This window comes from Squalius cephalus, assembly GCF_949319135.1.
Source record: "Squalius cephalus genome assembly, chromosome: 10".
Taxonomy (NCBI): Eukaryota; Metazoa; Chordata; class Actinopteri; order Cypriniformes; family Leuciscidae; genus Squalius; species Squalius cephalus.
Genome location: NC_137131.1, coordinates 7,228,462 through 7,248,289, shown reverse-complemented (window position 1 = coordinate 7,248,289; position 19,828 = coordinate 7,228,462). Strand labels below are relative to the sequence as shown.

The 19,828-nt window shown below is 38.5% G+C and overlaps 3 protein-coding genes across 4 annotated transcripts; 1 reads left to right on the top strand and 2 right to left on the bottom strand.

Moving 5' to 3' along the window:
• The first annotated feature begins 439 nt into the window (after positions 1-439).
• tespa1 (thymocyte expressed, positive selection associated 1) lies at positions 440-9,693 on the top strand. 2 transcript variants are annotated; one of them, XR_013822613.1, is made up of 12 exons: positions 440-634; positions 2,431-2,596; positions 3,256-3,298; positions 4,124-4,164; positions 4,866-4,919; positions 5,809-5,848; positions 5,976-6,071; positions 6,612-6,820; positions 6,905-7,477; positions 7,567-7,857; positions 8,244-8,328; positions 8,819-9,693. XR_013822613.1 is itself a non-coding variant. In XM_079884478.1 (11 exons), the coding sequence occupies exons 2-11, from the start codon at positions 2,443-2,445 to the stop codon at positions 8,911-8,913; spliced, it is 1,770 nt and encodes a 589-aa protein (XP_079740604.1). In that variant the 5' UTR covers positions 440-634; positions 2,431-2,442; the 3' UTR covers positions 8,914-9,693. The 2 variants fall into 2 exon arrangements, 1 of the variants encoding a protein (XP_079740604.1); XM_079884478.1 differs by having other exon boundaries at positions 6,905-7,857.
• Positions 9,694-10,437: 744 nt separating this feature from the next.
• tarbp2 (TAR (HIV) RNA binding protein 2) lies at positions 10,438-14,394 on the bottom strand. Its single transcript, XM_079883599.1, has 7 exons — positions 14,171-14,394; positions 12,584-12,895; positions 12,415-12,484; positions 12,030-12,147; positions 11,818-11,945; positions 11,533-11,734; positions 10,438-11,384 (listed from the first exon to the last, which is right to left on the bottom strand). The coding sequence occupies exons 1-7, from the start codon at positions 14,221-14,223 to the stop codon at positions 11,227-11,229; spliced, it is 1,041 nt and encodes a 346-aa protein (XP_079739725.1). The 5' UTR covers positions 14,224-14,394; the 3' UTR covers positions 10,438-11,226.
• Positions 14,395-15,743: 1,349 nt separating this feature from the next.
• On the bottom strand, positions 15,744-19,814 carry LOC307165631 (uncharacterized protein). The gene is made up of 4 exons (XM_079883462.1): positions 19,375-19,814; positions 17,527-18,005; positions 17,255-17,402; positions 15,744-17,178 (listed from the first exon to the last, which is right to left on the bottom strand). The coding sequence occupies exons 1-4, from the start codon at positions 19,636-19,638 to the stop codon at positions 16,087-16,089; spliced, it is 1,983 nt and encodes a 660-aa protein (XP_079739588.1). The 5' UTR covers positions 19,639-19,814; the 3' UTR covers positions 15,744-16,086.
• Between the last annotated feature and the right edge of the window lie 14 nt (positions 19,815-19,828).

The following is a 19,828-nucleotide window of genomic DNA, read 5'->3' as shown; positions in this document are numbered from 1 at the left end:
TTAATTGATATGCATGGAAAAATAATTAATAATGCAATATTCCATAAAAGACGAATTGCCAGTTTTGATGGTGCCTAACGGTTAAAGTTAGCTGTGTCAGTTGCAGTTTACTGGCAGTGTCACTGATATCTTCAAATCTAACACTTATTTTACAGTAAAGCATGCCAATGTCACACATACGCTTCACAAATCCACACTAACAGACAGCCTATGACAAAAACAGATCAAACAGAAAACTGATACAAACAAGTGGCGTTTTAATTGAAAGTAGACATTTCAGACACTGTGCCTTTATGCCTCGATTTTATCATGCACATGTCTGCTATGCTTCAATCGATAAAACTCGTTCTGTAAATGGTGTGTAACAGTATTTCCTACACCAGTGTGTGGCCACAACAGAGTACTCTTTCTATTCTTCTCAGCACATCTTCCTCCTACCGCTTCCGTCAGTTAGCTAACAGCGCGTCATGAAAGTTTGCGTTGGCGGCTCAATCGACCATGGCTCTCAATCTGCCTTCTGTTATACCTCTGCGATGGACATCCTTTAAGATGAGAGTGTGAGCGGGATGCAGGACATCAGAGCGGTGAATTATGTCGTTGCCATGAGAATGGACTGATCGAGGCACTTTTTAAGGTAGGCTTGATGCGCAATGGAAACCATCATTTAGAAAAGACTAACTATAAACTTCCGTATTCTCTCTCTCTCTCTCTCTCTCTCTCTCTCTCTCTCTCTCTCTCTGTGTGTGTTTAAGGCACTTCAGACTACTCATAATCCACTTATAAATAATATCACGTTATCTTATGTGAAAGTGATATGGAAATGTGGTGTTCCTCTATCGAACGCTATTTCTGCTTGCGCGTGATTTCCTTTATAACGCAAGCTGTCTTTATGTAAATCAGAGTGCGAATGGAGAGGTTGAGAAAGAACATTATGCAGGGTTTGTATGACGCTTAATTTAGGCTTGAACCAGGAAGGGTGTTTTAAAGTAATATTTTTACATAGCCTATATGATATAGGTAGGTAGGCGGTGTCTCAGTTTTGCGTATTATCACCTTCGGTATAAAGATGCGGGGAACCGTAACCGTATAGCAGCTCACAAACATATTGTCTGACAAAACACTGCCATATGACAGAATTGTAATTTTTGATTTAAAAGTCTTTTAGATAGCCTAATTAGTTTATTTTCACTTTTTTCATTTGAATTTTTTTTACAGTCTATGATTTTCATCTATGGACCTTATTCAGAACAGCGCCATGAGTATGAAAGCGATGCTTTCAATGGCATCCGCTGTAAAAAAACAAAACAAACGAAAACAAAACTGTAGCCTATAAAACTCCTAAATCACTTATACTTATATTTATACTCATGTTTTCCTCAGCTCATGATGTCTGGAGTTTTATGTCTACTGAAGTTTCATGGAACGATATTTTTGCAGTGTTTCGTCAGCATTAAAAACGCATTAAATAACAGTACAACACTCTTAAGAGATGCATGTCTATCCCTCACAGCCTCACTTTCATTCAAAGATGGCGCTGCTTTGAATAAGGTCTATATACCTTATACATAGATGCTATAGACGTTCACATGTAACCGTAGCAACAGCGTTTGAAGACTTTTCGTCAGGATCTTTTTCACAAATATTGGCCAAACATAAACATGACTTTAAAAAAAAAATCATTTTTACTATACATATTTCAAAGATGAATCATTGCTAGATATACTTAACTTTACTGTGTTTTCAATGGCATCCGTTGTAAAAAAAAGCAGCATAAAGCTCATAGATCACTTGTAATTTTCCACAGCTTATATTGTCTGGAGTTTTTTGTTTACTGAAATTCTTTGGAAATATATTTTTTCAGTGTTTTGTCAGCAGAACAATCTAGAAACACACACACAAAAAACAGCACAACCCTCTGAAGAGATGTAGGCCTACGTCTATCCCTCACAGCCTTTCATTATTGTTAAAAATCAAAGATGGCGCTGCTGTGAATAAGGTCTATACATGACCTCCACGCTACTGATGATTATAGTTTAAGATGTTGGTCTAAATTTTTGAGGTATAAAAGTAAACTTAATTTGTGATTATTAATTTTAAATGACAGTCCTGGAAAGAATGTGAAAGTTCTATCTCTACGATTAATCTAGCACTAATGTAGGCTATTATACACATCAACATCACGATTTTCTGTAAAGCTGCTTTGAAACATGTGAATTGTGAAAAGTGCTAAAGCCTACAAATAAAAATGTAATATTTTTATTTTTATTTTGAACAAAGTTTACACAGAATCGGACCATTTGGTGATTTCTATATTTGTTTCTGGTTTTATTTTTGTCTGTTTTGCTGCATATATTTTACTTCAAAACCATCTGCAACATTTTCCCATTTTTTTTGTTAAATGATCCTGTAAAAAGTGCTTTCTCATGGCAGGTGGCCACAGAGATGGAGAGTCCTTCGAAAATGGAGAGGCGACAGGCGTGGGCGCTCAGCAGCAGCAGCAGCCGCCGCAAGTTTACCGTAAGAGATGCAGAACACCGCAGCCCAACAGCAGAACAGCAGCCTCATTTCTCTCTCCAAGATGACGTCTTTGTGGATGGTGAGCACCAGGTTAATGTTTAACATTCAGCTGTCTCAATAGCTCTATAATATGGAAAGAAGCTGCATATCTCATTTCTTCTTAACCAAGTAATTCAAAACTACATGCAACCAGGGCGATTAAGTGTTTAGAAGGCTTTACTTTTGTGTGTTTTAGTGAAAATTATTTCATTAGTGAAATGCTTTGCTTGAAAATTGCACTTGTGCTATATTTATTTAACTAAAACACCACTTGGCCTGATATAGTCATGCAGTCCAAATATACTTTTTGGGACAACTGTATGCTTTACTTGGTAATAAGCAAAACATTATCAGATGTGCAGCAATAGATCAGGAGGTTATTTGGCATTCAAATGTTAATAAAATTGTATTGCAGCTACTTTGAATTATGCCACTTCTAAATGAAGCCACATTATAACTGCTACTGTGAGAGATAAAGGATAGACCACAAACAGAACATGGTTGCCACCAGATAAACTCCAAAACCAGAAAGCTCATTTACACCTCTCTCTCTCTCTCTCTCTCTCTCTCTCTCTCTCTCTCTCTCTCTCTCTCTCTCTCTCTCTCTCTCTCTCTCTCTCTCTCTCTCTCTCTCACACACACCCATCCTCAAACAGACAGGCTAAGATCGCTATGTGCGTCTTTATTTTGTTTCCACAGGATGCTCTGCAGGAAAGATTGAAACCTGGCTCCAAGGTTGTGGGTGAGTGTTTGTGTGTCTTTCTATAAAAGACAGTCATTGTGATTCAATTGTAATACAATAACAGCAAGTGAATGGAAAACCACAATATGTTCTTGAACTTGTTTGCTGACGGTCATGAAGGTTAAAAAAACAAAAAAACATTAACAACCTCTGAGGGTCAAAGACCATGTTTCCACAAGGTACCTTCACCTGAAAGCTTTTAGTGGAAAAATATTTGAATTACATTGTTTTTCTCTATTTATAGATTGTGCTGAGGTAGAATCTGTTTTCCTTGTTTTTTTTTTTTTCTGGATCAGGAAACCGCAGAAAAACTTGACATTATTGCCATTGTTTCTCACTGTTTAGGCTTTGCAAGTTCCTAGAGAAGCCACAAAGAAAGTGTTTCCAAGAATAAGGATCAACACATTTTTTTCCAATCTATTAGGAATGGAAATAACTTTTTAACATTAAATGCACATAATTTAGGTAATTGAATTATATTCTGCAAAGCCTGTAAATTAAATAGGATATCTAATCACATTCACAGCAGCAGTAGTCAGATGCGAGACAACACAGAGCTTGGAAAGCGACTTTTGTCTCTGTAACAAGCAGCAAAAGATCTAATAATCTATCATTCTGACATTTGTTTAATAAGGGCTACCGGTACATACTGCCACAAGGATTGAAATACGTCTTATGTGCGTGTCTGTTTCTATTTTTATCACAGTATTTTTCTGCATGCCCACAACCCGCCCACAGACCTGTGCTTATTCAGACTTGATAAAAGTGAATTCTCTCTCTCTCTCTCGCTCTCTTTCGGTTTTCTTTTCTCCATCTTATCTGTAGGAATGAAGCCAGTCCTGCCAAAAGCAGTCACCTAACAACAGGTAGGTTGAAGGCGAAACAAGTTGTTGGCTTTTTCTTTGAAAAAGTAGTTCTTGACTACAAAACCTGCACATCCAAGAGCAGAATTACAAAATATGTCATTTTTACATATGTCGAGTAGGCCTGCACAGAATCTGTACACACGTTGGTACACCTATCATTATGAGGACATTCCATAGGTGTAATAGTTTTTATACTGAGCTAATGATATTCTCTATCACCTAGCCATAAACATAACCGTCACAGAATATTTTCTGCATTTTTACATTTATATATATATTTTTTTGTATGTTTATTTAGCGAATTGAATTATGAAGACATCTGCATGTCTTTATAATGTAGGGGGCGTGGCCTAAAACCTGAATACACAATACATTATGATAAGGACATTGGGTCCTCATAATGTACATACTCTACACTTTTTTCCACATTTTACAGGATGATTGTACAGTAAAATCCAAATTATTTGACTGTATTAAAATAGATCAAATTCATATAAAAACATGATCAAATTAGCAAAAATATGTTAAAAACAAACACGCAAGAGGTGCGGGATGTGTACAGCTTTAAATAATGAACGATGTCCATTAGAATTTTGCAGAAATCTGTGCTTTTTGGAGACCTCGGCAGGTGCCGATTCTGTGCAGGCTTACCAGTGCGACACGTCTAAATCCTCCTAAAATTGTCTAATGTAACCCTACAGGCCCTTTGAGGACAGGCACCAGTTTTGAGGATGATCTGAGTCTGGGTGCAGAAGGTGAGTAGAAGCAACACAATAGCAACAGTAACTCAGGTATAATGACAGCTGGAAGTGTTTTAACAGTGTAAAAGAACACACACATCACATTTAATGAGCAGTTCTCTTCTAAAAATGTCTGCTGAATGACTAACAGTTTCACATAAACTGAACTCTATATTCATAGAATTTATTTTGGTTAGCAACCCTCGATGCATTATATTCCATAACATATTGGCTAACTGCTAATTAAAGGCAATTTTGTGCCAGACCCCTGTGCCGCCTAAATACATTTTGAATAATTGGGTTCTTTGTAATGTCAAACCATCTTTCTTGAGTGACTTCCTTGTACTTGTCAGTAAGGGTCTCATAGTCGGTCTGATGGCAGTGATTGTATACTGTACAAAGCAGCACTACATTTATGTTTTAGAGCGGACCTCCCCTCACTCGCCAGCACATCTTGTTTATTATAATGAGCCACTCTTACAAAATTTCTAGGCCTACATTCGGAAAGTAACACATGCACAAGGCCAGATACAGGAAGTGATGAATAAATGGTCTTTTGGGACAGGAGTGTGTTTATTTTAAGCTATACACTGCCAGAAGTCTGAAGTTGAAGATTTTTTAAATGTTTTTGAAAGAAGACTTCTGCTCACCAAGGCTGCATGTATTTGATCAAAAATACAGTAAAAACTGGGGAAATATTATTAAAAACTTTTACAATTTAATATTAATATTTATAAAAAATTGTAATATATTTTAAAATGTATGATGGGAATATGTATGAAATATTCAGCATTAATTATTCAGTATTAATTTCAGAAAAAAAATGTGAACCCAAACATTTGAGGGGTATTGTACATAGTAATTTTCTTTCCTTCACTTATACCTGCTATTATTTATTTCACAGCCAATGCATTATATGCTGCATCAGGTGCGCCACATTTTAGGTGAGAAACAGGTTGACTTTGCCACACCATTGACTCACCACCTTTATTCTCTGGCTCATGGTTTCTCGTTTATGCTTCTAAATCCCTTCTTTCAATGTATTTACATTGATTATTTGTGTATCAACAGCACTCCTCAACAGAAGCTTAACCTGCCATTGTTCAACATGGGCCAGAGTGTCGCATCCAGTGCCTTCTCAACCACTACCAGCAGGACTGCTTCCAGGTAAGGGCATGGCTAAGGCAGTCAATGGACCAAATAATACCTCATTTAGCTGGCCTATTGGATGAAGGTTATAGTGCCTGACAAGGAATAAGCAAAACGATTTCCTCCACTGTGCATTTTGTTTTCATGCTTAAGATTGATTTGTTCTTCTGATGAAGATAAACTGTAAATGGTTTTGGAAAAACTCAAAAAAGTGGTTGCAAATGCAGAGTGATACATAATTAAGTAGTAAATTTATGCTGATAAGGCCAACCCTGAAACTGATTATTTTTTCACATTTTCTGAATTGTTCATTTCTCACATAAACAAAATTCCTTGGACTGACATATTACACTCCTGTTTGTATCTGCATCGTGTAATTGTGCAAATTATCCAGCAAATAAACATGCAAGGGATGAAGAATGTGTAGAACTCTGTGAATGACAGGCACTGGAATTCCGTGGGCATAGATTCCGTGCATGTCTACCTGAACCACAGTTCTCTCACATACTTTTTAAAAAATATCTTTTGCTTTTCATGATGTCTAAAAAAATCCCCCAGTGTGTCTGAGGTCCTCCAGATGCGTGCCGAAGATGCAGAAGAGACCCTTTTCCAGCTGGGTTTCGGTTGCGAGGAACCACAGGTGACTGCCCGCATCCCAGTCCGTTTCTTCAACTTTCCGTCCCAGCTCAGAGGCATCAATTTCCGTCTGTTCCTTGAATCCCAACTCACCAGGATACGCCAGGAAGACCCTTGTCTTTCATTAGCAAGTAAGGAATCACAGAGTTACAGAATGTTGCTCCTACTACACCTTTAGAGACATTGTCACATCCGCTCATCTTGTTTTGGCACAGGTCGTTTCCGACAAGTAGAGGCATTGACGGCAATGGCCAACGCTTTCTATTCGCTGTACTCCCACGTGTCCCGAACGCCACTTCAGAAGCTTGCGCCACCCCAGTTAACCTTCAGCTCCCCAATCGTGGAGAGGACCATGTCTCGAACCAGTGTCCGCAGTGAACCGCGCTCTCCTGTTGAAAGACTAAAAGACACTATCTCCAAGATGTGCTTGTACACGGGATCCCGTGGCTCGGACTCCACGTCACCAAGCAATTCACCTCGTAAGCGTAAATATAGTCTGTCAGGTGTAATTGAGAAGAGTGCAGAAAATGACGATGCTAACGACCAAGATTTATGCCTTCAAATGGAAGTAGATGATTTGGAACAAGACTTGGACTGGTTTGTAGAGAGCAAGAAAGAACTTGAGGAGAAGATATATGAGGAAAACACTGAAAGGACTGATTATTTTGAGCCTATACCTTGTCATCCACTATCCGAGACGACAACAAATGAAAACATACACAACCTCAGGGATACATTAGCAGAGTGTACACCTTGCCAGGAGCCAAAAACAGACATGGAGTCCAAAGGTGGTTCCCTGCCTTCTCTTCACTCGAATAGATCCGACGTTACTGTGAAACCTGTTCCTATCATTACTCATGATATCATATGTCCTCAGGTTGTTGAATGTGTCAATCAGGCACCTTACCGCTGCTTACAGACAAATAGTATGGATGCCAAAGACTCACCTTTTGCGCACCAGACGACAAATAAATCTTATGAAAGACAATCTAACGCAATGAATTTGCACAAGTCGTTATGTCAGATCACAGTCACTGGATGGGAGGACGACACAACCCTCCCCAACAGAGACACACAGGAGCAGTGTTCATCCAACATCAAGAGGTACCTAAGCCCAGTAAAACCACTAAACCTGAGCAAACAAGGCAACTCCTTTGAACTGGAAGAGGTATGATATCTCCTATCATTCTAATGCATTTTTATGGCAAGAGCAAAAGCTTGCCCACACGAGTTCTCCCATAAGACGTCATTAACAGAATATTACTCAACTCTTTATTGACGAATTCACCTCCAAACTTCCTCTTCGTGTCCCTCCTCTGCATAGAGATTATAATGCAGCTTGTTGCTATTTTTAATGCTGCAAGCTTTTGTACCATTACTTTTTTACACTTTTACTGTTGCTCTTACTTCAGGTCAGGAATTTAAAAGCCATAAAGAACACCTTAGCAAGAGTTTATTTAAGGAAAACAGCACTGACATTATCCTCTGCCAATGTAAACATCTAGTTGTCTATACTGTTGTGGTGTTATCATTAAGTATAGGGTTTCAATTCAGGTTCACAGTGCAGAGGAAGAGGAAGCCACTTCATCAGAATTCTGCTCCACAGTCACATTGTCTGTTTCGGCACAGCATTCCAAATGTAAGTAACATGAGTAGAATATGTGAGGTGAAATTTAGCCACTAATTTGACTAATTATTTTTCAGTTAAGTAAAACCAAGTCAACTGAATATCAGCCATGCAGTGTTATCACCAAAATAAGCAAAATCACCCTTACAAGTTCACAGAAAGCAGCATGTGTTGATGTGGTGAGAAAGGGAGGTGTTGTGCTGACTTGTTAAAAACACATTGCAGTGAAATGCAAGAATTTGGTCCAGCTTATCTTGTCTGCCTTATCGCTAAAACATTTCATGGGGAAACAACCTAACAGGAAGTAGCAAGAATATCTGCAAACTATCATTTTTGTTCACAGAAACAGTTGAAAAAGAATTGGGTGCCCAGACAGCAACATAGTGGATTCCACGCGTACCAGATGTGGGCCGGATCTGGACTGACACTGTGTTGCTGTCTGGGTGCCTTGATTGCCTAAATTCATCAGTTTTCTTACACATTTAACATTTCTCTTTCCCAGCGTCGCCTCTGCGAGGGGACAGTTTTCAGTCAGACAGCAGTGGATATGCTGAAGAGGATGTGCACCATTCCCTCTTCACCCCAGAGAAAACATAACATCAAAACTTGATGAAGAAGCACAAAGTGTGTCTACTAATACCTTTTAAGTCAACGTGAAATGGTGTTTGCAAACACATTTTTCTAAGTGGTTTTATCCATCAGGAATTTATTGGATTTACTTTTTCATTGGAATATCCTGTACAGATGAACCATGCACAATAAGACAGTGGCCGGTTGCACAAACCGCTAGACTAATCTTAAAAGTTAGTCATCTCATTTTTTTTTTTTTCATTTTTAAACTTCTGTCATTAATTACTCACCCACGTCGTTCCATCATCAGAACACAAAATAGCTTCTAAAATAGCTTATTTTGTGTTCAGCAGAAAAGGTTTGGAACAACTTGAGGATAAATTATGACAGAATTTTCATTTTTGGGTGAACTATTCCTTTAAGCTTCTGTTTATGTTTGCTGATCAATGTTTAAATGTGTAAAAGTATTGGGTGATCTAACTTTTTTTATGTCTGATACATGAAAAATTAGACTGGTCTTATTTGAATCTGAAAAGTAAGATTACTAACTGCTAGTATCATAATAGTTCTTAAGACATGCAACTGGCCCCTGGAGCATGCATTAATGTTGCTTTCATGTTGACTTGAACGTGTAAACCAACAGCCTACAGTGATGAATATTAACTTCTGTTTTTTAACTAGCTATATTTGTGTTTGGCTTTTCACTCTGTGCACTTTTTGGTCTTATTCTTCATATGAGTGAGCGGCAGTACATGTTGCCTTTATTTGTAATTACTCAATAGTAATAAATAATTTATTTGAATTATGAGTTTTGGTCTGCTGGTGTGTTATCAGACAAGTTGAGGATTACCCATAAACCCCCCCAAAGTTACTTATTTGAATACTAACATTTTGAAACTCACTTTACCCAAACTTGTTCAAAACAGCTGTCATTAAAGCCAAGTCCTGAAACTCTACACAAATATGTGAACACAAAACAAGCGGTTTCAGTTTGTAGCAGCATGTCCAATCAAATGGTGTATTAGCATGAACATTCTTCTTCAGGTTACATTGCAGACATTGAAAGTCATCTCTACTGCCCCCTTGTGGTGCAATAAAGCTTGTTAAAGGAGAAGTTCACTTTTAAAATGAAAATTCTGTCATCATATACTCACCCTCATGTTGTTTCAAAGCTGTATGAATTTCTTTCTTCTGCTGAACAGAAAGGAAGATATTTAGAAGAATATCAGTAACCAGACAGTTTTTGGGTCCCATTGACTTCCATAGTAGGAAAAAAAAATACTATGGAAGTCATTGGGACCCAAAAACTGTCTGGTTACTGATATTCTTCTAAATATCTTCCTTTCTGTTCAGCAGAAGAAAGAAATTCATACAGCTTTGAAACAACATGAGGGTGAGTATATGATGACAGAATTTTCATTTTAAAAGTGAACTTCTCCTTTAAGTAATTACAACAGGACCACATTCTAGTACACACTTTCTAGTAATATACTGTTGTCTAGGATTAATTGAATTTGCTAAATGACTAAATGCCACAATCAATACAAAAGATAATGTCAATTTCAAGTTTATTGTTCAAGATAAAATATCCAATAGATTACAGATTAACCAATTTGTTACAAATTACATATGTTGTCACAGTACTACTGTTGGTCATCAATTCTATTATACTGAATATGAAAATTACAGAGTTCAATCTTTGCCAGTCCAAATGTAATGATGAAGCCTGGGAGGCAGAAACAATTACACAGAGGTAGATATTTACCACAAACTGTCAGGCTCATATTAAAAATTATATATCTTCAATGGCGGAGAGAAAAAGACTTTATTTTACAAATTTATTCTACGAGACAAAATAAATGTTAAGGAATAACTTCTATTACTAAACTAAAATATACAAAAGTCAAATATTTACAAAGTAAAAAAAAAAAAAAAATCATGCCAACTATTTTAGTTTAATCAAGTTCATACAGTATCTATGCCATAATTTAAATGAAAAACGAAAATCAGAGGGAAAGTTAAAAGTTGAAGACTTCTGGGCAAATTATTTGTGTAAAATTGTCCTCAGGTTTCAAATGAACAGTGTACCCAGTCTTTGTTTGGAGACACTGTGGAGCAAGGGTAGACTTTTTTGTGTGTCATATTCAAGGAGAAAACGATGCAATCAGTACGTCCTCCAACTGGGACTCAACAGACCATTGTAGTGCATCTACTGTGTCAAGCAAACAGTGCATTCTACCCCGTCACAGAACTGGTGGTAGAAGAGTAAAACTTAAATTCACCTGATTTTCCTATTTTACCCTGGGAAACAAAAAGTTACAGGTGAGCTGTTGCTCTGGCTTATTTCCCCCCTGCCATGATCTTGAGGTACTGAAGGGCATTGTGGGCAGCGCTGGCACGTGCCGCATCCAGGCTGGAGGCAAATCCGTGGCAGACGGTGATCGGCTGTGTGGACAACTCCACCAGACACTGGTAAAGGCCGCTCAAACTGCGCTCCTCTGAGTGAACAAATAAAGTACAAACAAGATTTTACATTTCTAAAAGACATCCATCTTCAGAATCTGAGCAAGCACTAAGGCTGGCTCTCGTTTTGCTTATTCACATGAGCAAAGAAGTTAGTGGTTTAAAAGCACCCTTGTATCTCACCTATGTCCAGGTAGCTGACATCAAAGCGTTGTTCCTCAGAAAGGTCATTCAGCAGAGAACAGAAATTGGATTCATTGGTGTCGGGCTGGCCGAGAGGATGGCAGCGCAACTGTAGGATTTTCTCTCCAGCGGAGTTCCGCAGAGAGTCCCACGTGCAGCCGAGACCTTTAGACTTCCCTCCCTCTAGTCTGCCGCCCATTTGCTGTTGAAAGAAGATGCATTTTTAAACAGGCAAATTCTTGAAACCACACTGAAATTGAGACTACAGCATAATCCCCATCTTACCGTATTGAAGGTGTCTTCTTCTGCTTCGGCCTCATGGCTGCTACGCATGTCCACCGGTACATCATGGATACGAGAGAGCATCTTTGCCGCTGCATTTCTTTTAGCAAGCTTTTTTGACGTGCCACTTCCTTCAAAACAATGTAACACAATTAAATTCCACAATTCCTTTGAATGGGTTGCATATTTAGAAATTTAGAAAAAAAATTACGTACCTATCTCAACAAATCTCTCCACCCTGCAGGTCATTGTAAATTCTTTCCGGTGCGCAGGTCCAGATTCTTGTGTGACTGTGTACTCGGGTAAACGCCAGCCTTTCTGCACTACTAGTTCCTGTGGAAATTGCATTTTATTTGCCATTATTTTTTATGGCTGATCAACAACATATTTATTTTATCTGCTTCCAATATTGGCCTAAAGTGGTTGACGCTCATAATTAAAAAACACGAATATCAGTCAATATATTATGCATGCTTAATTGCTACATCAAAAAGCAGCACACACAGGCCTCTTTCCTTTGACTTGTAGTCTATGAAGTACAAAGCACATACTAAATCTGCAGTTCAGTGAAGGCCAAGGATCTTGATCATGATCGCTCACCTGCAAAGCTCCAACTGGATTGCACTCAGCTTGCTGTGTTGAGTTGGATGATTTCATCTCTGACTGAGAGCTAAAACACGACGCAAAGAGAGAAACCAAATTTAAGAGTATGCCAAATGTAATGCCGTTTCTGTTCAAATGGACTCCAAGCACAGAATCATATCTTTACCATTCTCCCTCCATATCAATTCCGACAAACCCTTCTCCCTCCATCCCATTTCCTTCGATCCCTCCCAGCATTCCTCCTTTCAGCATTTTCAGGGCAGCTTCGGCAGCTTTGTGCTTGGCAGCTTTCTTGCTGGGACCCTGGCCGGTGCAGCTGATGTCGCCCACAGACACACGGAAGGTGAAGTTGGGCTGGTGGGCCTGACCCTCAGCCTTAAGCAGGTCGTACACTGGAGTCTTGCCTATCCGCGTTCCATATTCCTGCAGCAGACTGATGGGCGTCTTCCCGGGGTTCACAGCCAGCATTTGCTCAATACTGTGAACATAAACATAAGGAACATAAAAACACATGGAGAAGGATGTTACAGTATCAGACTCTAAATGTGTTGGTTTTTCAGGTAAGATACTTCTGTCAGTTTCACACAACTAGGTATGCATTGCTACCCTGTGTTAAACAATAACAGTACAAGCTTAAGTAAAAGTAATTTATCAAAATAACAAGATTCAGGGTCGTATCTAGAGACGTATGTATTGTATAATCATATAAAATCACATTTTTTGTCTTAAAACCTAGTGAGCTGCATTTTGGACATCCTTAATTTGACTGCTCGATGTAGACAGTGATTCAACAATTCGAATTATACAGTCATACTAATGATGAGATTAGTTTAGACCTTTTTTTTACCTAAGAGGCGTTTCTTTCTTTTTTTTTTTTTTTTTAATTTTTTTCTAAAACGTATTTATTTAAATTGAATTAGTTTATTGATTAATGAGAATCGATTCCTGTGCTGGAGTCGACTCCGACACGATCATATAATTTACTCACCTTCAAGCCATCCTAGGTGTATCATGTGTCGGGGTCAGAGATCACTCTTCGGCCGGAGCTAGACTCGAATACGACCGTTACCGGAAGCCAGTGATTATAGTTTATAAAGTTATAAATATGGATATTTTTCTTACAAAAGCGCATCACTTCGCTTCAGAAGGCCTTTATTACCCCACTGGAGCTGTATGGATTACTTTTATGATGGATGGATGATGCACTTTTTAGAGTTTCAAAAACTCAGGCTCCACTCCAATTATAAAGCCAGTATGTTTTTTAATATAACTCCAATTGTGTTTTGCTAAAAGAAGAAAGTCATATACACCTATGATGGCTTGAGGGTGAGTAAATAATGAAATATTTTTTTTTACATTTTTGGTGAGCTAGCCCTTTAAGAATCGAGGTCGATGAATCGACTCTTTTGGAGTCGACTCCCCATCACTAACTTGGTGGTGTGTGTCCACAGTCGTTTTGTATGATGCGTAGTTTTTCCTCTGTAACCATTTACAAAGTCGGCAGGTGTATGATGCCTGGTATTTTAAAATCTGTTCAGATTCGTTCAGAAGACGTGCCAGTCTTTAGACAGTGATTCGAAGGATCGATTTTAGTAATTCGAATGTTCTAACGTTACATTTAAAGTGTGTTGGAAGGCAGGAAACACGGGTTCTGTATGTCTTGCCTTTAAAACAAATATTACAAAATAATAAAAACGAATCTATTTGTCATGGTCATTTCTGAGCTAAAAGCCGGTGAGTGGTTCATTTTTACCTGGTATACCCAGAGTTTCTCTTGCCGTTATCCGGGCTTTTCTCGTCGTTCATTCCCCAATAACAGATAGAAAGCTGACTTGCTTCGGACTGCAGAAACCCCCCGAGGTGACTGTAACCCCCCTGGTATCATTAATAAGTTTCAGTGCGGGGAAGACTGAGGCACGAGGAGACAGTGAACCCCTCTCTCTCACACCTTCCCGCATTACACATTACAAGCGAACTGAATTATGAAGCGGACAACAAGGGCGGCCATTATTTTTCATAATAAAAGTCTCGACATTGAAGGATGCCACGAAGCCTGTCAAAAACATGTCCGGGTCATATTTCTCGAAGGATAAAGAAAATAAATCATTTCATGAAACATTTTATTTTAGTGTCATTAAGATAATTTTAAAATAATGTTATGATAATCTCAATTGAAGATAATCAGAATATGGTTCACTTCACTCACTGGCTGTAAGTTGATTCAATAAAACAAATTTTAAAAATCAAGTTTCTAACCTGAGGAAATTTGCCTTCAAATTCTGCCTTTCCCATAATATTGTATGTTTTATGTATATATGTGCATTGCAAAAAATACTGTATTTGCTATATTAAATGCATATATTAGAAGCAGACTTGTTATTTTGCTATTGCTTCTTAGACCCAAATATATTCCAATACACAAAAAAGCATTATTTGAAGGATTAGATCACTGTAATGTTGTCACAGCTGTTGTTGCTAAACTTCTAATTTGTTTTTATTCATATTTAAAGTATTAAGGCATTGTTAAAATATTTTATCTCTATTTATAGTTCCTCATGCCTCATTCTCAGTCTTTTTCCTTTTTCATGGATTGAAAAGAATTACAGGCCTGGGAGAGTCAGGAACATGAAGCCAATTAGTGTTCACCGACCTTCTCTGCTTTTACTTGCAAACATCAGCATTTATACAGGGTTCAGGGGAGTGTAACAGCCAACCAATGAGAATATACATTACATTCTTATAGAATGTGAGACAAGTCCGTTTATGGACACTTTCCGGCTGAAGGCAGCCCTTTCTCCAAAACAAAAAAAGAGGGACCCTTTCTAGGCTGCTTTCCAAGAAACACAGTCACATACATAGAGTGTACATTAAAACAGAAGTGTGCAGAGAAGCAAGAACTTCTCTCCACTTCAACCCCTGTAGCCTCAAAGACCAAAAAGGAAGAAAACAGGGTGAAACAGACAGAAAAGTCAGGCTGATTAGATTAATCTTGCAGGCATATTATGCATACCCTTTTGGTATTATTCTTAAATCTTGGTGTATTCTCATTTATCACTTCTATTCCTGTTCAACTGTAGATAATCAAAATGTTTCATTTCATTTCAGTTTCAACATGAATTGTGGTTTGCTTAAGGGCACAACACATCTCATCTTTCAGGTTAAATCAGCACTAAAGTTACAAATGGGACACACATGTCCCCAGTGCCCAAGATCAGCGCCACATTCCTGAACCCCTGACCTAAGAGCTGCAAATAAACACACACACACAGCACGTGTCCCATTTCAACTGACAACTAAACAGCAGAAGAGAGGGAGGGAAATGGAAATAGTAAAAAACATAAAAAGCAGTTTTATTTAAGTGACACTCCTGAGGTTAGTGAGCTGGCAAACCACTGTATGAAATGCAATTATTTAAATGTGTAACCTAGTAAAACAATATCAACCCTCTCTACATTTTCAGTGTAAACGGAGCAATTCAAGATATCACTAAAAAACCAAATCCATCACTGTATTTGAAAAATCGCTGCTAGGTTCAAAGTTCACTTTTGAGTACAAAGTAAGACTGAGGAACATTTCAACAAATGTGAAGTATCATGTTTCACGTAATTCAGTGGGGAATTGGGATCATTTAAAGTCCTCAGAAAAAGTCTTTTATTTTGAATCGTTATCTTAGTAACTTTCATTGGCTGAAATGTCTTTTTCATCTAGTTCTTCTTCAGCAGGTTCTTCTTCCTCCTCAGAGTCTGGCACATCTTCTTCAAAGTCTTTCTGATTCACAGTTTCATCTAGTGGCTCCTGTGGTGTCTCCACCTGACTGATATCTTCAACCGCATGATCTTGTGAGAAGTTCTCCACAGCCTCGGCCATACTTGCCTCAATTTCCATCTTCTCCTCTGTGGAAGTTGGGTCTTCCTCAGAAGGAATGCTTTCTGTTTGCTCCATGACAGTTTCTTCTTCTTGGATTGGAATCTCCTCAGTTATTTCATCCGTCTCAGTTAGTGCTTGCTCCTCAAAAGCATCTCCATCCTTGATCTGAACTTCCTCGTGTTTCGCATTCTCCTCAGTTACTACTTGCTTCTCAAAAACTTCTTCTTCCCCCAGGACTTGAACCTCCTCCTCTGGTTCCTCCTCGTCAGATTCCTGCAGCTCCTCAGGTATTTCATCTTGTTGAGTAACTGCTTCCTCCTCAACTTCTTCCTTGTGGAATGGAACCTCATCAGCTTGTTCATCCTCTTCAGTTACTACTTGCTCCTCAGATGCATCTCTTTTTACTTCAGCTTCCTCTGGAATTTTCTTCACACCGGCTTCCTCTTCAGCAGGTTCTTCTCTGTGGAACTGATCCTCCTCATCTGGCTCTTTCTCCTCAGGTATGACTTGCTCCCCTTCTTCAACATGAACCTCATCTGGCTCTTTCTCCACAGGTACCACTTGCTCCCCTTCTTCAACATGAACCACATCTGGCTCTTTCTCCTCAGGTACCACTTGCTCCCCTTCTTCAACATGAACCTCATCTGGCTCTTTCTCCTCAGGTACCACTTGCTCCCCTTCTTCAACATGAACCTCATCTGGCTCTTTCTCCTCAGGTACCACTTGCTCCCCTTCTTCAACATGAACCTCCTCGGCTACAGTTTCCTCCTCAGTAACGGTTTGATCCTTTTGATCCTTGATTGGAACTTCCTCCTGAGTTGCTGCTCTCTCCACTTGCTGGGTTTCTACTGGAATATTTTCCTCTGAACTGGGCTGCTGGCTTTCAGATACCACCTGAAATACATAAAGAACATTGTGCAAAATGCCCAAATGATCACATATGGAGAAAACGAAACCGTAAGTACTATACCTGATTCTGGACGATCTCAAGCTGGGAAGCAAGGTGAGAGTGAAGGCTGTGAGTACTCTTCTGATGGTCCTCCAGACTCCTACGGACAGCCACAAGCTGCTCTTCAAGAGCTTGGGATCTTCTTGTATGTTCCATCTCCAGCAGATCCCTGGTAGTGAGACCAAATAAAGATGAATTATGAATAATCAGTATCAGTAACAACACCAAATTGATTAGACCCAAAATGCTAAAGAGAATTCCATTATATATGATCCCACAAAACCCCTACTCACTTGATGTCCATCACCTCTTGTCTGTTCCTTTCAAGAGCCTTCTTGTTTCTAACAAAATATTCCTTCAAGCTTTTAAGTTCCATTCTTTGTTCCTCCAACTCAGATGTGAGACCCTGTACAGTAGACATCTGCTCGTCGAGATGTGATTTGGTGACCAAAACATTGTCTGTTAGCCCAGAAATGGTAACAGCTACCTCAGTGTTAGCAGTGAGGATAGAATTAAGCCTCTGCTTCAGAGTTTCAATCTCTTCAGTCTTATTCTTGACCACTGCATTCAACGCTGCAGTTGAAACAAACTCTTGCTGGAGTTCAGAAAGTCTGCCATTCATCTCAGACTGAAGAGACCAGACTTGGCTTTGAAGATCAGTAGATTTGATTTTTTCTGAGGTGGCCAGGGCGACATCTGCCTTTTTTTGGGCCTGTGTGTAGGCCTCTTCCAGTGTTTGTAGACGCTCTTCAAAAACACCCACATTGGCAATCTAGATATATAGACAACATATTTGAATTTCAATGAAGTTCAATTATCCATCACAACATTTCATCCAATTAGCCATTTCTTGAGCCTAACCTAGCTGCCTGTTAGTGTTGGTTCAGTCCAGTGTTATGTCAATCTACAATTGCAACTAGCATCTGAAAATTCATCAATCATACATTCAATCTACAGTTATAGTAATTTGATTATCATTACATACAAGGCCACTGTGAATAATTTAGGATATACAAAAATAAGGTGAATTAATAAGTGGCTCAGACACTCTGTTGCCAGCCAGTTACACTACTAATAATTATTACACTACTATTAATTTTTATAAGGAAGGTATTATAAAAACAATGCTGGTGTTGATCTTTAGTTGATTAGAGAGTTAAAAAAAGGTTTTTAAAGAAATCTGTAATTAAAATGTATACTTTCAATTGGATTATAATCATATTATAATACATTTGAACAGCCCAACACGACTGACATTTTAAAGCATCATGAGGTTTTAATTGAAATTTAAGCTGTAAAAGCATGTGTACCGCCTCTCGCTCCTCCAACTGACCTGGAAAGATTTCCTAGAGTGTTTTCCACAAAGCACCTATTGAGTGTAGTTGTTGTAAAACCACTGACATTTAACATTGTGAAATTTTCTTTAATTCAAATTCAATTAAAATGAATTTATTAATTTAAAGTGCTAATTATTTTATATTTTACTATAACATTATTTAGGCTAGATTTTTAGAAAATGTGCACTTCATTCAAATGTAATGGCATGATGGTGTACACCTTCTATAGGAAGCAGAGTTGACAAGACTTTATTAAAGAGAACTGACAGCATTTAGTACTGCAGTTATCGAATGATCATCAGTGAAAGAAAAATTGCTTGACAATTGGTACATTAATACATTGCATTTCTGATCATTAATGCAGTGCTGACTACCTTTCAGTTGGAGTAATTTGCATGTTTATTTATATCTTCACGTTTACATGTTGGTTTTGATTCCATTTGTATAAAGTCCTTTAAACAAGCCAGCCTGGCAAAAGGAAACACGATCCTGCTCAGAACAGACTATTAATGGCCTGGGAGCCACATGACACAATTCGGCGAATGGAATATTCAAAGGGCACATGAGGCATGCATTGAGACTTGTTATTAAGTATTTTTACAATCAAATTACAAATAATATACATTTACACCATAATATATAAACTTGAGCAAGTACTATGTGCTTAGTACAAAATGTTCCAATACGCACAATTGTTGTTTCCTGTGCGTAAAAGTAAGAAAACTTATTTCTTTCATTTCAAAGTTAATTTATAAAAAATAAAACACTTGTTAACTAACTGTAGAGTATCCCAAAATCAAATACCTGTGCATTACCCATCCCCAACTGCTGTTGAAACTTGGTTATCCTAAGTTGCATTGCATTGACTGTCTCTGTCAGACTGTCGATGGTTTGCTGTTGCTGAATGGAGAACCAGAGTGCCGATGATCCCCCGACAGCAAAAATAAAGATAACAATGGCAGGGACAGCATATTCTTTATATCCCCTCTGTGGTGTTACAGATGGCGTCTCCAAGAGCAGCAAACTGTCGTCCTGTTTAATGACACTTTTTCCTTTGCGCTTGGTCATCGTGGCTTCGCAGAGGGTCTGCACTGTTGGCTGTAACACTATCACTTACTCTGATTTATTCAGTGATTTGAATCAAATCTGGTACCGCTCTATCAGAATTTAACGCTGTATTGGCCGACAACGACGGGGAACAATCAAAAGTGAACTTTTAAGCAAAAGGACCGTGAGTAGGGGGCGTTGCGCACTGAAG

Coding starts and splice junctions, on each gene's coding strand:
- tespa1 (XM_079884478.1), top strand. CDS start 2,443: ATGGAGAGTCCTTCGAAAATGGAGAGGCGACAGGCGTGGGCGCTCAGC. Junction 2,597..3,255: donor AGATGACGTCTTTGTGGATG/GTGAGCACCAGG, acceptor TTGTTTCCACAG/GATGCTCTGCAGGAAAGATT. Junction 4,165..4,865: donor AAGCAGTCACCTAACAACAG/GTAGGTTGAAGG, acceptor GTAACCCTACAG/GCCCTTTGAGGACAGGCACC.
- LOC307165631 (XM_079883462.1), bottom strand. CDS start 19,638: ATGACCAAGCGCAAAGGAAAAAGTGTCATTAAACAGGACGACAGTTTG. Junction 18,006..19,374: donor TGGGGATGGGTAATGCACAG/GTATTTGATTTT, acceptor CTATATATCTAG/ATTGCCAATGTGGGTGTTTT. Junction 17,403..17,526: donor CAAGAGGTGATGGACATCAA/GTGAGTAGGGGT, acceptor TCTCACTACCAG/GGATCTGCTGGAGATGGAAC.
- tarbp2 (XM_079883599.1), bottom strand. CDS start 14,223: ATGAACGACGAGAAAAGCCCGGATAACGGCAAGAGAAACTCTGGGTAT. Junction 12,485..12,583: donor ATTGATATGGAGGGAGAATG/GTAAAGATATGA, acceptor GTCGTGTTTTAG/CTCTCAGTCAGAGATGAAAT. Junction 12,148..12,414: donor ATCCAGTTGGAGCTTTGCAG/GTGAGCGATCAT, acceptor CAATTTCCACAG/GAACTAGTAGTGCAGAAAGG.